Below are 24173 nucleotides of genomic sequence, written 5' to 3' on the forward strand. Positions count from 1 at the left end.
AATGAGTATTTAAATCGTATAAATTATTATTATTAAGTTTAAATTTCTATAAAAACATACCAGACATCTGCTTTGCGTCCATAACCTTCTCCATTAATGACTTCCGGGCTCATCCAGTAGGGGGTGCCAGTGACTGATTTGATTCCTGTCCCTGACATACAGATTGTCTGAATGCGCTTGCTAGCTCCAAAATCTCCCAGCTTTACATTTCCAGAGGAGTCCCTCAGAATGTTAGCGCCTGTGAGGAAACAAACGTGGATCGGTTTACATCGACCAGACATGCATGCGTTTTTGTTTCACCAAGATGACGACTGCAGAAAATTATAAGCTGCTTATAGTTGTGGGGGTTGAAGATCGAGACACTAGTCTTTCTTCCCACGCATCCAGTAATGATTTTCCGTCGGAGGTGGCCTTGTATAGCCATGTTAGCCGTGAGATTTGTGGTTGTTTGAGTAGTGACTAAGTCCCGCCAGCCGCAAGAGTTCCACACCCTGGAAGTCTCGCTGTACTGTGAACAGTGAGACCGAAAACGATAAAAGACAAGAAGAGGACAGAGAAAGATTTTGCACAGAGCACATATTCAGAACGGTTAGGGGTAGGACAGAGACTTTATGGCTTACACAGGCAGCGGTCCCAAATGGCCATACTTAAAAACATATCAAATGCATTGCATTAGATAGCAACCTACAAGTCTACTTGTGACGTTGGTATAACAGTTAGAAGTTAAAGAGTCTCTGTCTAGCAGAAGGACTGTCTAAATTATAGATTATTATTATTATATTATATTATATTAATAATAAAATTAGCTGGTCATTTCAGTGGTAGTACAAGCAGGACTTGGGAGAGTTTTGCTATGCAAAAATATATAGGAAGTACTGTTGTCTAAAGCAAATCAGACCCAAATTCAGGTCAGTTTCCCGAACACGGTTTAAGATTAAGAGTCCTGGCTTAAAGGAAAACACCACCGTTTTTCAATATTTTACTGTGTTCTTACCTCAACTTAGACAAATTAATACATATCTATCTTTTTTCAATGCGTGCACTTAATCTTCGCACAGTGCGTTGTGAATGTGTTAGCATTTAGCCTAGCCCCATTCATTCCTTAGGATCCAAACAGGGTTGAATTTAGAAGCCACCAACACTTCCATGTTTTCCAGATTTAAAGAGTGTTACATGAGTAGTTACACAAGTATGTAACATCATCACTCCTGACTACTCCCCCTCTCGATCAAAAATCCATCAATATTACTGCGCCCTAGGTCAAAGAGCTGCAATCTAAGTGCTCTTCCGCCATACAATATAGTTCTCATTTTTTAAATCGCCACGTTTTATTTTGTGCCATCATACTCATTCGTGTAACTACTCATGTAACAGTTTTTAAATAGGGAAAACATGGAAGTGTTTGGTGGCTTCTAAATTCATCCATGTTTGGATCCTAAGGAATGAATGGGGCGAAGTTAAATGCTAGCACATTCACAACGCGCTGTACAGAGAGTGGGTGCACACATTGAAGAAAGATAGGGATGTATTAGTTCGTCTAAGTTAAGGTGAAAATATAGTAAAATATTGAAAAACGGTGGTGTTTTCCTTTAATCTAAACATAAAAAAACATTACTGGTGTGCCTCTTGAAACAAAACAATGATACATTTTAAGTTTGTGGGTGGTGCAACTATGCTTGAAGGAAACCTGTAAGATTACGCAAATTAACAATCAGGTTTCGCGATCCCTGATTTACATTACAAAGCCAAACAGCAAGCACCCACCACTGGGGTCCGTTGCAAGTAAAACTCGTGGTGAATTTAATTCGACGTACCTTTGATGTCTCGGTGTACGATCATGTTGCTGTGCAGGTAGTGGACTCCTTGCAGGATCTGCCTGGTGTATCTGCGGGTTACTTTTTCAGTTAACGCTCCATACGCCTTCAGCTGGTCTTTTATAGACCCCTGCGTACACAGAAGTATTAAACTGTTAAGTACATACCAAAAATTTTATCAGAATGATATCTTGCCATGCATTTAGCTATACAATACAAAGTGTATGCATGCATGTTATTATGTTCAAAAGCAAAAATCATAAAAGTTTGAACTTTATACCTCTATGTAGCTCTCTTAATTAATACTGTAAATAACTATTATTTTACCCAAAAATATGTTAGAACAAAGTAAATCGATGAAGAACACTATAAAGAGTGATTGTTACTAAGAGCATCAATAAGCTGCTTACAGGGAAATCCGCTTAGATGTTTATAAATCTGGAGCTGGATGCGTTCGGCTTCTCGGAACCCTGAATCTTTTTTAAGTTTTCGGAAAAACAGACCCTAGTGCCAAACGATCCTCGCATACGTCTGTTTCTTTGAAACACTAGCCCAAACAAAGTTCATATTTCCTCAGGTTTCCTGTTTACACCCCTCGGTGTGGAAACAATGTCTCCTTAAGGACTACATCGCCTAACACATGCGACGCTACAGTCAGAAAACCGCAGACAGATTTGCATTGCTCCATTCAAATGGTGTCATATTTGTATTATGAAGCATTATAATGTCTTTGGCAAGCCGCAAATCACCAGCTAAAATGGGTGCATGACCAAAAAAAAAAAACATATTAAAGCATAACAAGGCAAGGTCGGCACACAACGGCTCTGAAAAATAAAAATGTATTAATGGAAGTACAGAAAGGTGATGTTTTCAAGCACACAGGCTTTTCATAATTCGTCTGAATGATGTGCACTCGAAATGTCACCTCTGTGAAAGTACACTAATCAGGGTTCACACACTTTAGTTAACTTCAAGGACTCCAATACCCTCAAATTCAAGGACTAAATGTGGGGACACATTTCAAGTGAGAGCAAGGTTACATTGTGTTACCTTTTAAGATGCATTGTTACAGTTCTCTTTCGAGGGAACTCACGCTGCGTCACTGCGGTGACACTTTGGGGACGCCTCCAGGGGTAAGTGCGTCTGAATGTGTATATCAAATTCAACCAATGGTGAGGCTTCACGACAAAAACAGGGTGACACGTGAGCCAGGAAGTATATCACTATCTGAAATATTGCCAAAGATGGCGTTACAGGGACGCAAGAAGTATGGGAAGGAAGACGCAGCGTCTCGTTCCCTTCTCAGGGAACAACAGTTACATACGGAACCCGAGATGTTTTCATGTGTCAACTATGCAAAAAAGCATTTTGGTATGAATCAACATTCGCATACAGAAGATATAAGCATTTAAAGCGAACAGTTTAACACGTGTGCTTAAAAAGTCTAGAATTTTAATATTATCCTACACTCCACAGGGAATAATATGGATTTTTTTCCAGAAAACTTCTTGCATAAAATAGATTCAACTACTTTCAATGACCTGTATCTATGTATGTATATGCTCAAAAACTTCCCAGGGCCTTGAATTTTTTCACCCAGATTTGCAAACTTTCAAGAATTTCAAGGACCCTGACTAATACATTTGTGAACCTGTTTGTGAAAACCAAGCCATTTTTTTGTGATTTTCTGTTTCCACATATCTAAAATCATCCTACATAGATAGACAAAAAGCTCTTATCTCATAATTAGATAATGAGACTTTAGCCTTGATTTCACAGGTAGGGCTTTTTGTAGCTGTGGTGTTCCTACCTTTCCTTGTTTTGGAAGTTAAAACCAATGCTTCATTGTGTTTCATACTCCTACCGCATTATACTCCTACACATCCTAGCAACCTTGTAATTTCTGTCCTCATGCAATGCATTCTTCACTCTAATCTCACTCATTCAATGTCTTTTCCTCTGTTTCTCATATCCTCTTCTCTTTTTCTCTGTACTTCACCCCTGTGCTTATCAGGACCCTGCAGTGGTTCGGAGCGGCTGGTGGCTTTGGCTCCAGGGCAGTGATGTATCCGTTTGCCAGAGACCACAGTGAAACATTACATTCCCCTTTTCCAAACAATATGTGACAATGAGACTCTATGCATATTTAATCAGATTGATGGATGGGACAGGCCACATATGATGCTAGTTAAGACTGATGCTATTATTCGCAAGGAAAATTAACTCATAAAACAGTGCGGTTGTGCTGACAAAGAACATCAGCGTGGGTTTGCCATTGCTTGGAAAGTGCAGACTCATTTTACAAGTTTAACAATGACATTGTCTTGAAACACTACTTGCTAAAAATAAATTGCGGCTGGTAATCCGAATGTTTGTTTGCATATGCTGTATGTCCTTATTTATTCAAAGAGTCAGATTTATAAAAGACTGCTGTACAGATTCTTTCCGAATATACTCGACCCCCACGAGGCGTACCGCGGGAGGGGCGAGTCACGAACAAGCAACACAAACAAAACTTTATCCCACTATTTCAGGATAACTTATAATTCACTGCATGCGTTTGTGTCATTTACATTATATTGCACTTATGCGCCGATCAACATCCAAACACAGAATTTGATGCAGTTTTACTTGCGGCGTGTGACCCAGTTGGGACCACCGCATTTCAACAAAATCCAGCGTTAAAGGAAAACACCACCGTTTTTCAATATTTTACTATTTTCTTACCTCAACTTAGACAAATTAATACATACCTATCTTTTTTTCAATGCGTGCACTTAATCTTTGTACAGCGCATTGTGAATGTGTAGCATTTAGCCTAGCCCCATTCATTCTTTAGGATCCAAACAGGGATGAATTTAGAAGCCACCAAACACTTCCATGTTTTCCCTATTTAAAGACTGTTACATGAGTAGTTAAGTATGTTGGCACAAAATAAAATATGGCGATTTTTTTAAGCGGATAAAAATGAAAACTATATTGTATGGTGGAGGAGCACTTAGTTTGCCTCACTTCAAATTCAATAACACAACCAAAAATGCAATGTACTTTCACAACATCCAATTTTGCGGATCGTTCTGACTGGAGACTTATGCGATCAGGCATACTTTACAGCTTCCTAAATCTGCAAATACAGCATCCAAAATGCTGAAAGGGCTCAAAGATGCACAAACAAAGGTTTTCATGCAAAAATGCCACCCACGAAAGTTGGCACGGCATGGATAAGGGCCAGATACATAATGCATAAACACATAAGGAAACAATATTTGAGGACTGAAAAAACGTGCGAGTAAACGCCTCACAACCCCTCTGACAAACAACATGCAGCAAACACAATATACATACACACCCCTGGCATAAATTCAACGAAGATGGACAGCTTCTTCTGCACTGGATCACGCAAGCAGCCGTAATACTGAACGATGCGCTCGTGACGCAGGTTCTTCAAGAGCTGAATCTCACACTCCAGCGCGTTCACTTCCTGTGGAGAGAAATGTGAGCAGAAAGTGACGAAAAACCTTCCAGTGAATAAATGTGTCATCTTACAAATGCTATGGCAGATGCTGTCGCTCACTATCAGACAGATAAGAATCCAACTGCAATGTACAGTTGCTAAAGCAAACTATAGGCTTTTTGAAACATCTGACTTCAAATAGTATTTGACCCTGACCACAAAACCAGTCATAAGTCAAACAGGTATATTTGAAGAGTTTGGTTCCAAAACGCAATAAATCCATTTTGATAATTCGGTAAAAACGTTGATTTAGGTAAAAACGTGTTTTCTATACCAAGAAAGTGACAAGATGAAAAACTATTTTCTGTTACAAACTTTCGCATGGCATCTTTAGGTTATAATAACATTAAAAATTCAAATCCATAACGTGATTTTCAAAGATTTATTATAAAAACTTTTTTCCACAAAATGCAGTAAATCCAAGTTTTTTGGATTTTTTTTTTTTCAAAATTCTATAAATCTATTGGATCAGTATAAATGTGCATTAATCTTTGCCTTTTAATATTCATTTAGTTTTGGAACCAAACTCTTAATTTGTAGCAATAGCAAACAATACTAGCCTAGAAATCTAGACGCACCCTAGCGGCCGCAAAATATATTTGCTGCCAGGGTTTAGTCTAGGCACTCACAATACACTTAACAGCTTCAAAAACCAAAATTTGGTCAGGCCAATCACATCGTGTGTAGCGTCTGTGGGGCGGGCTTAACATGATTATAGATTTTTTAATGGCAAAAATTATTAGGATATTAAGTAAAGATCATCTTCCATGAATATATTTTGTCTATCGTAAATATATCGAAAATTTATTTATCATTACTATGTGTTGTCAAGGACATAATTAAGACAACTATTAAGACGATTTTCTCAATATTTTGATTCCACCCAATTGCAGCCGTTCAAATAGTTGTATCCAATTTGTAGCCAAATATGGTCCTATACTTTAAAAGCTTATTTATTCAGCTTTTATGTGATATTTAAAAATGATTTTCCAAAATTTGCCCCTTATGACTGGTTTTATGGTCCAGGGTCACATATATGGTGTTAAATTACAGCTTTTAATAATCTTGTACAGCACTTTTTGCATGAAAAAATGCATGCTAATGCATGCTATTTAGCTAGGATTTTTAGGTTTTTTTTGTCAGTACTTAAAAGTATACAAATAATTAAAGGTAATAAAACACCTATTGTTAAAGGGATAGTTCACCCAAAAATGAAAATAATGCCATTAATGACTCACCTTCATGTCGTTCCAAACCTGTAAGACCTCCGTTCATCTTTGGAAACACAGTTTAAGATGTTTTATATTTAGTCCGAGAGCTTTCTGACCCTCCATTAAAAATCTATGTATGGTATACTGAAAGGTAATAAAAACATCATCAAAGTAGTCCATGTGACATCAGTGGGTCAGTTAGAATGTGTTAAAGCATCGTAAATACATTTTGGTCCAAAAATACAAATATTACGACTTTTTTCAGCATCGTCTTCCGCGTCTGTTGTAAAGCGCATGCGCAAGACTAAAGTGACGTGACTGAAGTGACGCGGATGACGTGTTATCCTCAGACATGTTTGCGAAGTTTTTTTTTTCTCAAACTTACAGCGTGAGTCTCCCTCAGACTGTAAACGAAGCCTGGGCGCACAAAAAACAACAACAACAACGTCATCTACATAACGTGACATTAGTCTCGCGCATGCGCTTCACAACAGACGCGGAAGAGAAGACAATGCTGAATAAAGTCGTCATTTTTGTTATTTTTAGACCAAATGTATTTTCGATGCTTCAACACATTCAAACTGACCCACTGATGTCACATCGACTACTTTGATGATGTTTTTATTACATGGACAGTATACAGTTACTAGATTTTCAATGGAGGGTCAGAAAGCTCTCGGACTAAATCTAAAACATCTTAAACTGTGTTTTCAAAGATGAACGGAGGTCTTACGAGTTTGGAACGACATGAGGGTGAGTCATTAATGACATTATTTTCATTTTTGGGTGAACTATCCCTTTAAATATTCATTAGGGGCAGCCGCTCAAAAGTAGGAGTTTTAAAATGCTACATTTTATTGAAAGTTGATCCAGTTAACCGCTTTTTCCATTTGCTGTATGTGTTATTCAATATTTTTAGTTTCAGATGGAAATGTCTTCCCTATTGTAAAATAAAATATCACGATTTCATTTTATCACCAAATATCTCCTGCACAGATTCTTTGCACTCAGTTTTGTATGCTTACTTTGCTGGTCTCCTGACAGACGGGGTCAAATGGCACCTGCTTGGCCGCCAGCTCGCGCCCTGTATCAACATCGTAGCAGAGATAGACCTCGCCGAAGGCTCCTCGACCGAGCAGCTTCCCTTGACGCCAGTTCACAGGAGCCCTTGGGGCTATGAATGAGAAAATAAGGAACTATGCTAACCTTACTAGCAAACAACAGAGTCTTATTCACACACACAGAACAAAACAACTGTATTTACTCAATATATACAGATTTACACTTCCTGATTTATTGGCTAATAAATTAAGATGAACACAGAAGCAGAGAGTGAGCTAGTGGCATTGTGATTTTCCCATAAACCTAATGTCTTTATATATACATAACACACCTGGATATTAATTCTTTAAATCAAGGTCGTGTCAAACTGAAATAAACCCTTGTGGGTATTTTACTATTGTTTTATTACAATGTCTCATAGTTTAGCCAAGCTCGCAGTATTACCCCACCATTTAATGGCTCTCCAGACATTGAGCCACATCCACAATAACACAAATGTTTTATTCTTAATCAAAGTTGGGGGGTTTAGTACTAAGGGGTTTATATGCACTCTGTGTCTACTAGATATGTCTGCTTCTAATACTTTTGTTATTGTTAGCTGCATGGATTTAATTAAAGGAAAGATGAACTTTTGAGTCTGGATGCAGTTAATCTACACTCCAGTTTGACAAAGTCACCACAAATATGATCTCTCAAACTCATTTGCTTCTTATTTTATTACAGACACACTGGCGACTGTCAGTGTTTATGATCATCTTAATGATCGTCTTGCACTGGTGTGTTTACTGGTAATAAAACTGGCGTTTACTGGTTCTTTAGCAATGTGTGATGGCAGACAAATACAATTGATTGGTGTTGAACTTAATAATGGTAAAGTCTGCATGTGCATGTATGTAATCTTACATTTGGGAGCATTGCGTTGGCAGCTTTTGTCTGTCCAACTGATGGAGCGCAGATCTCCACCATACAGCAAAGTGCTTTCTCCATTATAGCTGCGCGTACGGCTGGACGGGACCAGTTGGAACGGGACAAAGTTCTCTTGGGGCATAAAGCTTCGAGGGAAGGTCCTTCGACCTGTAAACAAAGACGCACACATGCATTTTAGATTTAACCTGACATACAACACAAAACACAAGTATTCCCAGGGTTCCCACACACACACACGCACACATATATATATATATATATATATATATATAATCCAGCCTTGTGGAGGTGTACAATTTTGTCTCTAGTGTCTTTGGACAGCTCTTTGGTCTTGGCCATGTTAGTAGTTGGATTCTTATTGATTTTATGTGGTGGACAGGTGTCTTTATGCAGCTAACAACCTCAAACAGATGCATCAAATTTAGGATAATAAATGGAGTGGAGGTGGCATTTTAAAGGCAGACTAACAGGTCTTTGAGGGTCTGAATTCTAGCTGTTAGAGATGTGTTCAAATACTTATTTGCAGCTGTATCATACAAATAAATAGAAAAAAATCATATATTCTGATTTCTGTATTTTTTTTAGATTATGTACCTCACAGTGGACATAACCTACGATGACAATTTCAGACCCCTCCATGATTTGTAAGTGGGAGAACTTGCAAAATAGCAGGGTGTTCAAATACTTATTTTCCTCACTGTTTTCTACAAGTTTTTAAACGTCTGGTATTGTGTGACTTCTCCTATTGACACTTCTTTCATTTACTTCAGCAAAAAAATTAATAAATAAATAACATGGCTTGGCATCTGTTCCTCTGGTATTCCAAATAAACTGTTACATGTCAAACAATCCTCTGCATTGTATCACGCATCCTCTGATCTCTGTGATGCTTCTTTTTTTAACCAATAATTGCAGCCATTTCACGCGCTAAGCAATTTAAGACATGCTTTTTTCGTTGTTAAATAATGGTGCAAATACCAGTCATAACACGCGCAAACATTAGGTAATAATTTAAATATTCTCCTTCCAAAAATCTTGCGTCTAAAAGGGAAACTCCTAGAAATGCATATGCAATAAGGTCATTAACGTGCAACGCGCAATTTCTGTTTGACCCTCAAAGCCATCGACATCCAAACATGTATCTCTATGTTTTCAGATTGTCTCACGCTTCTCTATTCCTCTCTCTCTCTAACTTCCCCTATTATCAAGCTTTCCACAAGACAGGAAACTGCTCTCAGTACAGTGTTTGGCAACAGTCAGTGTGCCCCATCAGGGGAAATACAAATAACACATACGCCAGGTTTTCAATACCCTTTTTCTGAGCTCTGTACATGGTAAACTCAAATCATGCTGTACTGGTCATGGTCATGTAAAAAAGTAAATCCTAGTATTACTTCCAGCCAGTCTCTTTAGCATTAGGACTAAATGAATCATTTGGTGAAATCAATACCATTCGTGTCCATGACAATTATTGCAGTACACTAAACACAAATACCTTAAAGGACCAATGAGCTTCAAGTTTAGCAAATTTACTTTAAAAATCACCTTAAGATAATAATAATAGTAAAAGTTTTATGAAGTACAATTACAAAAATACCAGTATTTAAAGGAATAGTTCACATAAGTGAAAATGTATAAGTGAAGATGTGTTTGACTTCCTTTCTTCAGGTAAACACAATCTTTATTTTATTAAAAATATCTGTCACTTTATACACTCTCAAAAAAAGTGATCAAGAATGGTCATAAGCTGTCACTGGGGGAATATAAACTCTTCAGGTGTACTTTTTGAAAGGGTTCTACACCAGTAAAAGCTAGGGACCATTATTCTGACAGTATATAGGTTGCCCTAAATGTTGAAGCATCATTATACATTCATTATAAAAGTAATCCATGTGTCTCCAGTGGGTTGTTCAGTTGAAGAAATGAGTCATATACATCTGGTATGGCATGAGGGTGAGTAAATGAGAATATTTTCATTTTGTGGTGAACTACAGTGTACTTTTAAGTATTTGGGATGCAAAGGCAGGTTTAAAGGAACAGTATGTAAGAAATTAATATCAATTAATCATAAAATGGCCCTGATATGTCACTAGACATTAAGAAATCATTTTCATTTCAAATACTTATATCACTGACAACAGTGATCCGGCCAGGATATTGTCATTTAAAAAGTGGAGTTGCAGCCCTCAACTGATGTTTATGTTGTCATGTTGTGTATTGGCCACCAGTTGTGTGATTGCAGTACCAGTTTTAGCCACAAGTTTTGTGATTGCAGTACCAGTTTTGGCCACAATCCTACATACTGTTCCTTTAAGTCTAAGAGCGCAACTGTGCTACTAAGCATTGCTCTGCACACTAACACACTCCATTGGGACTCTCCCTACAATTACTGCACTGCATGTTGTTATGGATAAAAAAGCCTCTGCTAAATGTTAACCAAAGTATTAATTATCTAATTGGGCACACTGAGAATTAAAAATAGCTTGCAAAAACCCGACTTAAGTTTTTGGTAATGAAACTAATTTTGTTGCAGACTTGCATTATGTTGTGAAGCACATAATGGTGAATTATCAAATTAACCAAACTACAGCATATTTACCTTAAAGGGACATTCCACTTTTGTTGAAAATATGCTCATTTTCCAGCACTTTTGGATATGATATTATGCACTTCCCGAAAATAGTCCCCTTGGTTATTTTCAATATCACTACGCCTGCGGCAGCCATGTTACATCAGCAAAGTCACTGATTATTATGCCAGAATTAGAGTATAGTCCTAACCATATCTGCCTTAGTAAACAATGTAACTACGGAAGAGTCAAGTTTTAAATAGGAAAAATATCGAAACTCTTTGGTTATTTTTTAAGCGTGATGCTAATGGTCTAATCAGATTCAATGGATTATGCTAAGCTATGCTAAAAGTGGTAGCGCCAGACCCGGAGATCAGTTTAATGGATTCCAAAACTGTAAGAATCAAATGTTTAACTGTAGGGGAGCTGGAAAATGAGCATATTTAAAAAAAAAAAAGTGGAATGTCCCTTTAAAGGATTAAAATAAAAATAAACATTTTAGAACATAATAGATTATATTCTAGTTTTTTTCCTAACTTTTGGAATATACAGCATAAATCACAATCCACTCCCATTGTATTCAGAAAACCCAAAACAACATTGTTTAATAATCTGAAATTTGGTTTCATTATGGTTTCAAAAAACACAAAACATTAGGGGGTGGTTTCCAGGACAGGGATTATCTTAAACCAGTACTAGGCCTTAGTTTAATTAGGAAATATAGCTATTTTTAACAAACATGCCTTACTAAAAACATTACTTGTGTGCATTTTGGTGCAAAACAAAGGGCACTGATGTATTTTAAGCTATGTCAGTGGCATTGCAACTTGTTTTCAGTTTGGACAGCTCTTCCATTTATTTTAGACTAGGATTAGTCTAATCCCTGTCTGGGAAACCACCCCTAGGGGTTTAAGAGACAACAAAAAGTTCAATTTTGGCTAAACTTTTCGCATGCATGGAATAATTTGAATTTCTCGTTGGCCTGGAAATAACTAAGTGTGAAATAATTGACAGCAGCAGAAGAGAATAGATTACAAGTCTCACCAGCAGCACCAGTCATGCTTATTCACCCAACCCAAGTTAACATTTAGGGGTGGTTTCCCGGACAGGGATTAGACTAGTCCTAGACTAAAATAAATATAAGAGCTGTCAAAACAGAAAACAGCTTGCACTTACATATCTTAAAATACAACAGTGCCTTTGTTTTGATCTCAAAATGCATTACATGTTTTTAGTAAGGAATGTTTGTTAAAAATATTTATATTTCATAATTAAACTGAGGCCTAGTCCTGGTTTAAACTAATCCGTGTCTGGGAAACCACCCCTTAATGACTAAAGTTTAAAATCACACAAGCTGAATAAGAGATCATAAATGACTGCAGTATAATGAATGACACATGCACAGTCACTGTTTCCCTTTGTTGTAATTGGCCAAATTTAACAAGCATTGTTCTCGTAATCAAAAGATCTTACCATCACCGTAGTCTTTACTGCGGCTGGACATGTGAAACTGCCGGGGGAAGGTCCCGTGTTTCCCATTACGTCCTGCAGGGGGAGCAGTGAGATACAAGCTGGTTAATAACATGCAAAATATGCAGGCTACTTCCAATTTTCAGTGCAAGTTTATACATTATTATATTATATATTATTAAATTAAAGTAAAAACACATTTAGAGTGTAAAAAAAATTCAAGCCACATTCAAGCAACACTGTAAACTCTACAGGTGACATTCTTGTAATGTTTTATTTTCTTTATTCAAAATAATTTTGATCTCGACATTTCTTCGTGAGCTTTTGAGTAAATAAAAAACAAGAAAGAATGTAAAGAAAAAAAAGTAAAGCAGTTGCTAAAGATAATAAACGTATTGTCGTGACAGAGGCAGTGCCTTTATGTAAACAAAACTGGGGGACGCTGTCTCGCTCGGAGGGCTGCTTGTCTTAACAAGAGCACAGCGTTCTGAGGTCGCATACAATTGAAAGCAGCTGTGAAGCGGACAGCCTCCCCATGGCGACCCAGCGATTTGCCCAGTTTAGAGCGAAGAGGAAAAATCTCCTCACAAGAGCCTGGTAAAAACAGCCTGTCCTCCATGGCATTATACACAGGGTTGGGAGTCTGTACGTTTGGGTGTCTGTGTTCAGGCGGTCTATATCACAAAGGTTTTTTTATTATTGAACAGACTGGGATATAAACGGCCCTGTATGTGCATAAAACACGAACTTTCCGTAAAATGTGCTAAGGGGTGTGTGTTTTTCGTGCATGTGTGTGTGTTTGTGAATATGGATGGTCTCTCGCTGTTGGGGACGATGACGATCTCATTATCGGGGAGACCTGCTCTATTTGATCGCCGCTCATGAGGAAAAACAACAGAGGGAGAAGCGGGCGAGCGTGAGAGCTGGAGAGAGCGAGAGATGGAGACAGAGAATACTAACCAGGGAAAGGCATGAAAGAAAATCTCCTGCTTTAACCACTCCAGTAACTTTCAATCTGTCAGCGCAGCAGAAGAAAAGGAATGGAAGGGGAAAAGAGAGAAAAAATAATTCCAGCGACTCGCCCGCACGCTCACTCTCTCCGTCTGTACGTATCTATATCTATAGTTTCTAAACCTAGAGAAATGCCCATAGCTATGTAAGTGAACTACTGAAGTATACACAGCAATATAATTCAGTACTTTAAAAAAATAACAAGGCACATTTTTAAATCCATGGCTGCATCGAAATCAAGTACTTCCATACTATACAGCCATAAGCAAAAATCAGTATGCATAACCAATAGTATGTCTGAAACGTCAGTATGCAATTAAAAACAATTGTGCCCGGATTGTCTAATGCTTCTGGCAAGATTTCTCAGTATTGGATGGAAACTTTTCTATCCCATAGGACTACGCAAACTATAAAAAGTGAATAAACGAAAAAATACTGAAAAACTTTTAACCAAGCAGGTTCAAATTTTCAAAATAAGTACCCCAGTTGTGTCACTAAGGCAGTAGAAATTGAAACTCAATTGTGCTTTCTATTATTTTCTCACTAAATGGCAGTGCAGTGGTTGGAGTGCAGATTAAGGGGCGGTATCACAAGGGGAGCTCAATAACCTATTTTTTCACATTCTTGCAGAGAATGGTTTACCAAAACGAAGTTACCGAGTTGTTCTTTTCACATTTTCTAGGTTGACAGAAGCACTGGGGACCCAATATATGTGTCCCCTTTAATTTAAATGTATAATTAATGTACTTGTTTAACAACCAGTGTTGGGGGTAATCCATTACAAGTAATGTGCATTACGTAATAATATTACATTTCTGAAGTAACGACTAAAGTAACGCATTACTTTTTAAATGTACACATTAATATTTGAGTTACTTTTTTAAAAAAGTAATGCAAGTTACTTTTTTTAGTTTAATTAAGTTGATAAAAAAAATGATGTACCGAATTAAAGTAAACGTAGTCACATTATGCACTCTATGCGTACACACCTGTGTGGGAACAGTTTGAGTCAGAAACTAAGATGGCAGGCCAGAGCTCGACATTTTTTGTGATGAAATATGCAATTTCTGAATGCAGAACATTTCAGTCATAAAAAACACCTGCAAGCCTGAAAGAGATCAAGCCTCAGCCAAAAAAGTAATGCAAACGTAACTTAAAAGTAACGTAAGCATTACTTCCCATGAAAAGTAACTAAGTAACGCAATTAGTTACTTTTTGGGAGTAACTTAATATTGTAATGCATTACTTTTAAAAGCAACTTTCCCAACCAATGTAAACAACACTTAAGTATGGTACTACATCATCAAAGAACATACGGGTCACGTGACAATGAAAACATGGCTGCATCCACACATACTATATAAAACTTTTTTACTTTTTTAACAACAATAAAACATTTAATTAATCTAATTCAGTAGGTACTCTCAAAGTATGCAATTTCGAAGGAAGCCTTTTTGTTTAAAAGAGTTGCTGCCTACGTAGTGCATCCCAAATCAGTAGGCAGCAGCTCATGTAGACAACAACATTCACCATGGTAGCTTATTAGACATTGGAACAAAGACTCATTAGCCTCTTTCACACAGTGATCTCGAAAAATTACCATGAATTTACACAAATAATTAACCAGTAAAAACATAAATGTGCTGTTCACACACGCAGTCGTCATTTTACAAGTAAGATATTCACACATCAATACCAAAATAGCGGTAAACTCGATGAGAAAGTGGAAGTTACTTCTAAACTGCCACACGGCAAGCTCAGTGTTGTATTTATAAATATATATGGTGGGTTATGACTTCATATCCACAGTCTGTATTTAGTTTTTTTACTTCTGTGGCAAACGCTGACAGTCACGCATTTGCTTGTGCCCAAAATTGGGTAAGAGTCGCAACCTGCATCTTGAACAGCAGTAATGCACATTAGGCTTCACAGAGGATGTGCTAAGGAAGTGGGCAATTCTGCCTATAGATGGTAAGCTGTTTTAAACAATTTTGGTGAATCATTGTGGACGTTATGGCAGTGGCGGCTCGGGACTGCTCATCCGAGGGGCGCAAATTCAAAGTATGTGTTCGGAGTGTCATGTGTGTTGCTCGTGTTCTCAAAATATGTGTTTGTTGCATCATGTGAACCTTGTGCATCACGTGTTTTGTCAAAATAAGTGCTTGCTGCACACGCGTCAAACCCGTTTACGATAAAAGAGATACTCACGTTCACAAAATACACGCAAGTCACTCCCTTAAAAGTAAACTATGATTACGCATGAGATTATGCGAGTATCTGGCAAACGCGAGTGTCTTTTTTATCATAAACCCTTTAGACGTGTCTGCAGCAGGCACTTATTTTGACGAGACACATGATGCTCATAGGTTCACTCGACGCGCCAAACCTATATTTTGAAATGACAAATCACACACATGACGGGCTACATACATGTTGTGACGAACTTTGCATTATACGCCCTCAAAAAAAGAAGTCACCGGCCGCCACTGCGTTGATTTTAAGCAGCGCGTGGAAACGTCCGTAAACAATGCAGGGTAAACGTGTCATCTGTATCAAAACTTTATGATTTGCCCGAAGCTGTCAGCGCATTCTGACGTTGTCCATTCTAAATGCTGGTAATCCTTATTCATCAGTCACACATACTGGTAATTTTACAACCAAATTGGCAGCACTAATTTACCAGAAAGTTCAGCACTTTCCAGTTAGGGCGGCCCTCCTAAACTGGGAAACCCTACCGCCTTAACTAGGTCGTCCAAAAAAAAATTTGCTGCACAAAAGGCCGTCAAGTGCATCTCAGAGAATAGCGTGGACACGCTTCACACCGCGAGCGGGCATGCGCGCCACACGGCCGAAATGAGATAAAGAAGTGGTCCATCACTGTCTGGAGGATAGCCAGTTGATAATTTTTATTTGAGTGTTTTTAATAAAAATATTTTCATTTTCATCATGACGCGTACATCCCCCCCCCTTTGATTTTCATGCCCCCCGACGCCGCCCAACCCTACCACCTTAACTAACACATTTACTGCGAGAAACCCTGAGAAAGGTTCTGTTCACACATGATATGTTAACTGCAATTTACCAGTAAAGACTGTGTGTGAAAGGGGCTAATGCAGCTTCTATACTGCAATCAACAAGGCTGCAATTTTATACCCTTGTTGTGTTGTGATTCCCCACTAAGCCACAGTCCACAACTGAAGCAGTTTGTTCCTGAAGTGGAGATAGGGCTCAAATACCGACTCTATTAATGGAACAGAGACCATTAAACGTCCCTCCAGCTTTGACAGAGATCCATATTCACTTGTAGGTGTCAATCTCACCTTTGTATTCATAGTTGAGGTTCAGGTAATTGTTGTCCCGGTTGTTTTGAGAAAACGGCGGGCTGTGGAAAAGAGAAAAGACGATGGGTTATTTTTGCTTGTTATTCCCTTGTGTGCAATGGCGAGGTCGGGCTGTACTATCTGCTTGGCCTACATTCCAACATCTTATAGTCCCCAATGTGCCAACAGACTCTTAATGGACAGCAGGGCCGTCTGCCACCTGTCCTTATGTCGAGGATGGAGACAGATTGTCTTTACCTGATACCTGATAGCTTTTAAGGGTTTTGTAAACTTTTGAAAATGACAATGGATACATCAAGTGTCAGTCAAATCTATTCTATTCTTACTAATAAATCATTCACATAACAACCAAGAACATACATTAAATAAACTGTAGATTTTAATGCTGATTTTATGCCGTAAACAGCCCTGCTCATCTCTAGTAGATAATAAGATTATGTACACCGAAAGAGCAACTGCCGTGCAGGAGTGTTTGTTATTGCCCAGACCCTGTTATTTCTCTCCGGCGGTGACGTCAGCACTAAGCGGGGGTTCGGCGAGACCCCGGATAATGGGCACACACACACCCGCAAAGAGGGGGGAAATTTCCATGCACTTGTTTCCTGCCATTGTTCTGAGGGCTAAAAGCCAGATAAGACTCGTGCAGGTAGCATGCTTTCCCTTTTTCGTTCCCTCTCTCGCTCTCTCTGTCTTTTATTCGCACTTTTTCTCTCCCCGTATTTGTTTTTCTCATTCTTTCCACGCTGCATTATTGACCGACTCTTTTTCTAACAATACTGCATGGGCGACAGATAACGAAATAGATCGGCCAGATCAAGCTGCTCTCTCCATCTCTGAACAGAGAAGAGCAGAGGCGGCCAGCGATAGCACAGGAATCCAGGCGTCCAGATAAGCAGGCTGTCGCCATGGTGACATCAGGGGCTTCCTGGTTGGCTTGTATGGTGAACTGATTCCATTTCCTCTCTGGTGCTGCTGGTACTTTTATCAGACATCACCGCTATTTATAATTATTACAAAACGCTTAATAATAGTGAATGCATGTGCAATAATAAAGTCCCAAAGAGTCGACGCGCTTTCTCACACTTTTCAACATGCTCTTCAAAAGTTTATGGTCTGCCCACCTGTCCAGAGCTTGGTCCAGTGATTGACAGCTGCTGGAAAGTGACCCATCAGCACTCCCAAACGGCTCCAACATCTACGGAGGAAAAAATAAATGACATCAGCTCGCTGCATTGCATTTCTTTGCGCTTTGTGCATCTGAACCTTAGCCCTCTGCACGGATGACGTAAGATTTTCCATTAGCAAATACCCATAATATGTTCGAGCTTTGCCTTCTCTGGACTGTTGTAAAGTACTTATTACACAGGGCAGTGATCAGGACAGTGAATTTTATAGAAATCATTGTAGATAACAACACAAGACCATAAAAACTTTTTAAAAGCTTTAGGTTTTGAAATCGTAAACACAGGGTTGCATCATTGCATCATGAGGGTTCAATCCACATTAAACACACATACTTTATGTGTATAAATGCACTGAAAACGTCCAAATGCACAAATGCAAAGTAGTCTTTAATAAGGGTGTAAAACTTAAAATTCAACAAAGTGTGCAAATATACAAGCCTGAGTATAACTGAAGACACTGACTTTAATTCAGACAGCAGATCTTACATTTGAGTCGAGTGTTTCTGGGATAAACTCTCCCTCGCTGTGGATGCTGGTGTAGGATCCCTGCCGTGCGATCTGCTGCTGTTCTTCTGGTACGCTGCCGGGAGGAGGAGAGGTGCGGCCCGTGTTCAGGGAGCCTGCAGGCAGACAGGGAAACGTTTGCATGACACATCACTCAGTTTGATGCAAAAAAAATCAGCATGGAATAGTACTTCTTCCATGAGCAAACTGATAACAGGGTCCAGGAAAAGATCCCAAAAAAAGACACAGAAACACAGCTGATGTATATGAGGAGTGTGAATTAAAAGGGAAAACGAGTTGTCTGACAAAGAGAAGAATGTGAGATAACTGAAGAGCAAAAACTATCAAAAATGAATAAACAGTTTGTTTCAAACACTCTCCATCTGGCATAAATCAATAAATCACATAGTCCCGCCACACATGTATGTCATTATTTGAGCCAACGCTGTTATATCCACCCCAACCCATGCTGCAGGAATTACACACCTTACGTATTAAAAGGAAATGCGTCAAGAGCGGGTGGGTGGAGAAGAAAATGTGCGGGGAATGTAAAAATTTAGGATGGCTTGTTGAGAGAATAACACCAAGATGTGACATGAATTTGTGAGTTGAATCAAAGTCTGAATACAAAAAAGCAAGATGTGGGGTTTTTAGTATGTTAAGTAATGGCACATCTTGCACACTTTCATAACATTTTAGTTTTTTTCTTAGGCACATTTACAGCATTTACTTAAAGGGATACCCAAAAAATTCTGTCCTCATTTACTCACCCCCAAGTTGATCTAAACCTGTATGAGTTTCTATATTCTGTGAAACACAAAGGAAGATATTTGGATAAATGATGGTAAGCACACAGTTGATGGTACCCATTGACTTACTATGGAAATAATATGGATGTCAATGGGTGCTTACATCATTTATCAAAATATCAGAACTTTGATACAGAATACAGAATTTTTGGGTGAACTATCCCTTTAAAGAATTAGTAAATTTTCTTAGAAAAATCCAGATAATTTACTCACCACCATGTCATCCAAAATGTTGATGTCTTTCTTTGTTCAGTCAAGAAGAAATTATGTTTTTTGAGGAAAACATTCCAGGATTTTTCTCATTTTAATGGACTTTAATGGACCCCAACACTTAACAGTTTTAATGCAGTTTAAAATTGCAGTTTCAAAGGACTCTAAACGATCTCAAACGAGCCATAAGGCGAAACGATTTTTTTTGCAAGAAAAAAAAGCACTTTTAAACACAACTTCTCGTCTTCCTCTGGTCATGTGACGCGCCAGCGAGACCTCAAGTAATTGCGTAATGACGTCGAAAAGGTCACGTATTACATATATAAAACGCACATTTGTGTACCATTTTAAACAATAAAGTGACACAAAGACAAATAATTAGTATCATTCCACATAAAACAATGTCAGAACGGCCCTCTTTCTCCACACTTGTAAACACTGGGGCATAGTTTCGATAAGTCATCCGTGACCTCTTGTTGTGATGGCGTATTTCGTGAGGTCACGCTGGATCGGAGAAAGACGAAAAGTTGTGGTTTAAAAGTGCATATTTTTTTATTTTTCTTGCCAAAAATGACAATCGTTTAGCTAGATAAGACCCTTATGCCTCACTTGAGATCGTTTGTAGTCCTTTGAAACTGCAATTCTAAACTGCATCAAAACTGTTAAGTGTTGGGGTCCACCGAAGTCCATCAAAATGAGAAAAATCCTGAAATGTTTTCCCAAAACAACCCAACTTCTTCTCAACTGAACAAAGAAAGACATCAACATTCCGGATGACATGGTGGTGAGTAAATTATCTGGATTTTTTAAAGAAAATTGACTAATCCTTTAAGGCAAGGATGGGCAACTTGGGTCCTGGAGGGCCGGTGTCCTGCATAGTTTAGCTTCAACCATAATTAAACACACCTGAAGCAGCCAATTAAGGTCTTACTAGACATACTAGAAACTTTTAGGCAGGTGTGCTGAGGCAAGTTAGAGATAAACTCTGCAGGACATCGGCCCTCCAGGAATGAAGTTGCCCATCTATGCTTTAAGGTTTACTGCACTAAAAGCGGTCGAAAATTGTTCGAATTTTTTGCCCTCGTCTGGCCTTTCCTCTAAAAGTACACAAATACATGACGTGCTTCATTTTCACATTTGAAACATATTTTTCACACTGGTCCAGTGAAAACTAATATGTATATGTGCCAAAAAGGCCCTTGTTTTTGATTTTGGGATTGGTTATGCCATCATTGTCGTCTGTACATTGAGTTCTGACCGACAGCATTTCGGCCCTGTATGTCAACACAGTACAGGGGGACTTTAACTCCCCACCAGCAATAGCGCTCAACACTCAAGACAGATTAGAGGGTGTTCACACAAAACAGGAGGGTCACGTTCTCCCATTTAAACATTAAGACAAAGCACAACTAAATGTAATGGCACCCTGGGGTCTTTAGACTTTAACCATTTTTAACTTAACACAATGGCATAACACGTTAATGTGTAAACATTGCTGATCGTATTTTAATAAACAATTTTTTAGACAGTTTGTGGATGCAGTACGTCACTAATGTCTGCTGTAAAACATATTTTTTGTGAACATAAAGTGTTAAGTAGTGATAAAGAAAAACATCAATAACAATATTTCAGCCTATTCTAAAGACAAATGCAAACATATATTGAAATCTGCAAAATGCATTCTTGGTATACATAACTTAGCAAAAACTTGTAGGTAGCGACCTCCCTTTATTTCTCTTCTGTTCTGAGGTGCGAAAGTGACGTGTTGCGAATAATCAAGACGTGAGAAAGATCATGTGTGATGTAAGGTCTATCAAGTGGAAATGGTTCGCACTATCTGTGCTATGTTTGTTGCGTGTACAGTATGCAGCTTACTGGTGATTAATCGCATACAAAATAAAAGTGCATCTCTGCATAATATATGTGTCCGTGCCGTGGGCAACAACTATGTATATCTAAACACAGACACATACATATATACATCAGAACATTTTTATTTATATATTCACTTTTTTGTTTATATATGTAATAGGAATGGGTCGGTTCTCGGTTTCAAGGTATACCAAGGTTTTAAAAAGTCAAGGTTTCAAAACCACTAAAATTGTAGCTATGTGATACCGTTTTCAAGGTATAAGCTGTGTTTACACAAAGTTAAGTTAAATAATTAAGTAATGTAATTGATTTGTTGTTTACATTTAATATTATTAATATTAATACATTTTAATTGTATAATTTTTTGGAAGATATTATAAATTAAGGCCTTATTTTTGCCTGGCATACATATGTTGTGTCTAGTTGAAAAGTTGTTTGCATTTTCAGATGGCAATACTGCAACATCGTGAAACCGTGGTATTTTTGCAGGGTTTTTTAAGGTTATCATACCGCCAAAATCTCATACTGGCCCATGCCTAATATATAATATAGAACAGTGGTTCCCTAACTTTTTCAGCGTGCGGCCCCCCTTGTGTAGGGTACATTCCTTCGCGGCCCCTAAAACTCAAAATTTTAATAAAAAAAAAACATTAAATTATACAAAAAAGTAGTGCTTTTGGTTAGTAGCCTTATTTTTTTTAGATTTAATTAGACAGAATACATGATAAATTAATGTATTTCATAAAATGTCATAAAACTGGGGCCGCCCTGGCACCATCTCGCGGCCCACAGTTTGAAAACCACTGATATAGAATATCTAAAAATATAAATAAATATATATACACACATGTAAATGTTTGTGTGTGTGTGTATTTATATATACATAATAATTACACACAGCAAACACTCATATCTTATGCATAAAAGGACTTTTATTTTGTATGCGATTAATCGCGATTAATCTTTGCCCAGCACTAAAATAATAATAATCAGACGGGGGGTCGGTCAAGATGGCGACCGTGGAGGATGTGAATATGTGAGGCTGAAAAGTTTCTTCTCCAAATTCCTCGTTTTTTGGTTTATTATATTATCCTGACCTAGCAGTAACTTAGTAACTTTGTCTACTCTATTTTGGAGCTGTAATTGTGATAATATAGCTACTTATTAGTTAGTTTAGATCGCCGTTTCGCGCAGGCTGATTAACATCATTGCATGCTATGGCGGGAAAACGCAAAGAGAGACAAAGTTCAAAAAAAGATCCTCAGAGTCAGGAGGTTTGGATGGATGCTGAGCAAGAAGTCGCGGAGATGCACAACTATACACAAATTCATCAACAACGTGAAACTTTGCTCTCTAAAGATTTGACCGAACTTGAGTCTGCTCCACATACTCCTGACCCAAAGAAATCAAAGAACGAGCCATCCCTCCTCGACCTGCAAAATAACATCGTCAGAATGCTGACAGAAAAATTAACGAAAGAGCTGACGGGTTGGAAAAAATAATTAAAAAGAACTCTGATGGAATTGAGGCTCTCCAAAAATCCACGGAATTCTTATCCCGTGAGATCAATGACATTAAGGCAGACCTGACTGGACTGAAAACATCGAGCGATGGTCATGACAGGAAAATATTGGATTTGGAGACTAAAGTGAACGAAATGGAGAGATATAGAAGGCGTTGGAACTTGAGGCTTTATGGTCTTGACGAACATGAAGGTGAAGACATCAAACAGAAGATCGTGGATATCTGTGCCACAGTGATTCCAGATGAAAAGGTAAAGTTCGCGACCGAGATTGACGTCGTTCATCGCATAGGAAGGAAGCTCGATGGGATTCAGAAGCCAAGAGCTGTAATACTTCTGTTCAGGTCCAGGCATATCAGAGATTTACTGTGGAAAAATGCAAAGAAAAGCGGATTTTTGAAGGAAAAGAAGCTGAGGTTTGCTGAAGATCTGACGGTAGTTGATAAAGAAATCAGGAGTCAGCTGTGGCCAAGCGTTGAAGCGGCACGTAAAGAAGGAAGGAGGGCATATTTTGTTGGGGTCAGAGCGTTTGTGGACGGAAGGGAGATTTTTGCGAAGTAGGCTAGGCAATGACTTTTATGTTTGATTTTTTTACGAATGCCTACAGCATGTTTTTCAGGTAAACATTAATGCTATATAGGGGTTTTGGAGATGTAAGCTTTGTTTTTGAAGGTGTTCTGTGAGTATGAGTTCACTCGTTTTTTTCTCTCTCAATGTGAGGGGTATGAGAAATTTGGTTAAAAGAAAAGCAATCTTTTTGTTCTGTAAAAATTTTGTTTCTGACTTTTATTTCATCCAAGAGACCCATGCATCTGAATCAGATTTTCAGTTTTGGAAGAGTCAGTGGGGCAACGATATGTGGATGTCATACGGTAGCAATCACTCTGCAGGTGTAGCAATTTTAAAGGGTAAATTTAGAGGAAAAATTATCAAAAGTTATTCACATTCCTTGGGCAGATGGGTTATTTTGACTGTCGAACTTAACCAGCAATTTTTTGTTTTAGGGAATATATATGCAACCAACAGTGTTGAAAGAAATAAGAGGTTAATACAGGACTTTGAAGAAAAAATTAGACACGTACTGGATAGTTTGCCTGACGCGAAAATAATTTTTGGAGGGGATTTTAATTCTGTTTGGGACAATAACATAGAC

At 38.2% G+C, this 24173-nt stretch overlaps 1 protein-coding gene across 1 annotated transcript in view; it reads right to left on the minus strand.

The window, feature by feature from the left end:
- Window positions 1-24173, minus strand: part of map3k22 (mitogen-activated protein kinase kinase kinase 22) — an 88436-nt gene that overhangs the window by 3741 nt on the left and 60522 nt on the right. The window contains exons 9-17 of the mRNA XM_055181988.2: window positions 18590-18723; window positions 18041-18114; window positions 16899-16960; window positions 12571-12642; window positions 8505-8675; window positions 7565-7713; window positions 5164-5295; window positions 1815-1944; window positions 61-238 (exon numbers count right to left, since the gene is read on the minus strand). Coding sequence (XP_055037963.2) covers window positions 61-238; window positions 1815-1944; window positions 5164-5295; window positions 7565-7713; window positions 8505-8675; window positions 12571-12642; window positions 16899-16960; window positions 18041-18114; window positions 18590-18723 — 1102 coding nt within the window. The remainder of the gene's footprint in view (window positions 1-60; window positions 239-1814; window positions 1945-5163; window positions 5296-7564; window positions 7714-8504; window positions 8676-12570; window positions 12643-16898; window positions 16961-18040; window positions 18115-18589; window positions 18724-24173) is intronic.

The sequence above is a fragment of the Misgurnus anguillicaudatus genome, chromosome 25 (assembly GCF_027580225.2).
Source record: "Misgurnus anguillicaudatus chromosome 25, ASM2758022v2, whole genome shotgun sequence".
Classification (NCBI taxonomy): Eukaryota; Metazoa; Chordata; class Actinopteri; order Cypriniformes; family Cobitidae; genus Misgurnus; species Misgurnus anguillicaudatus.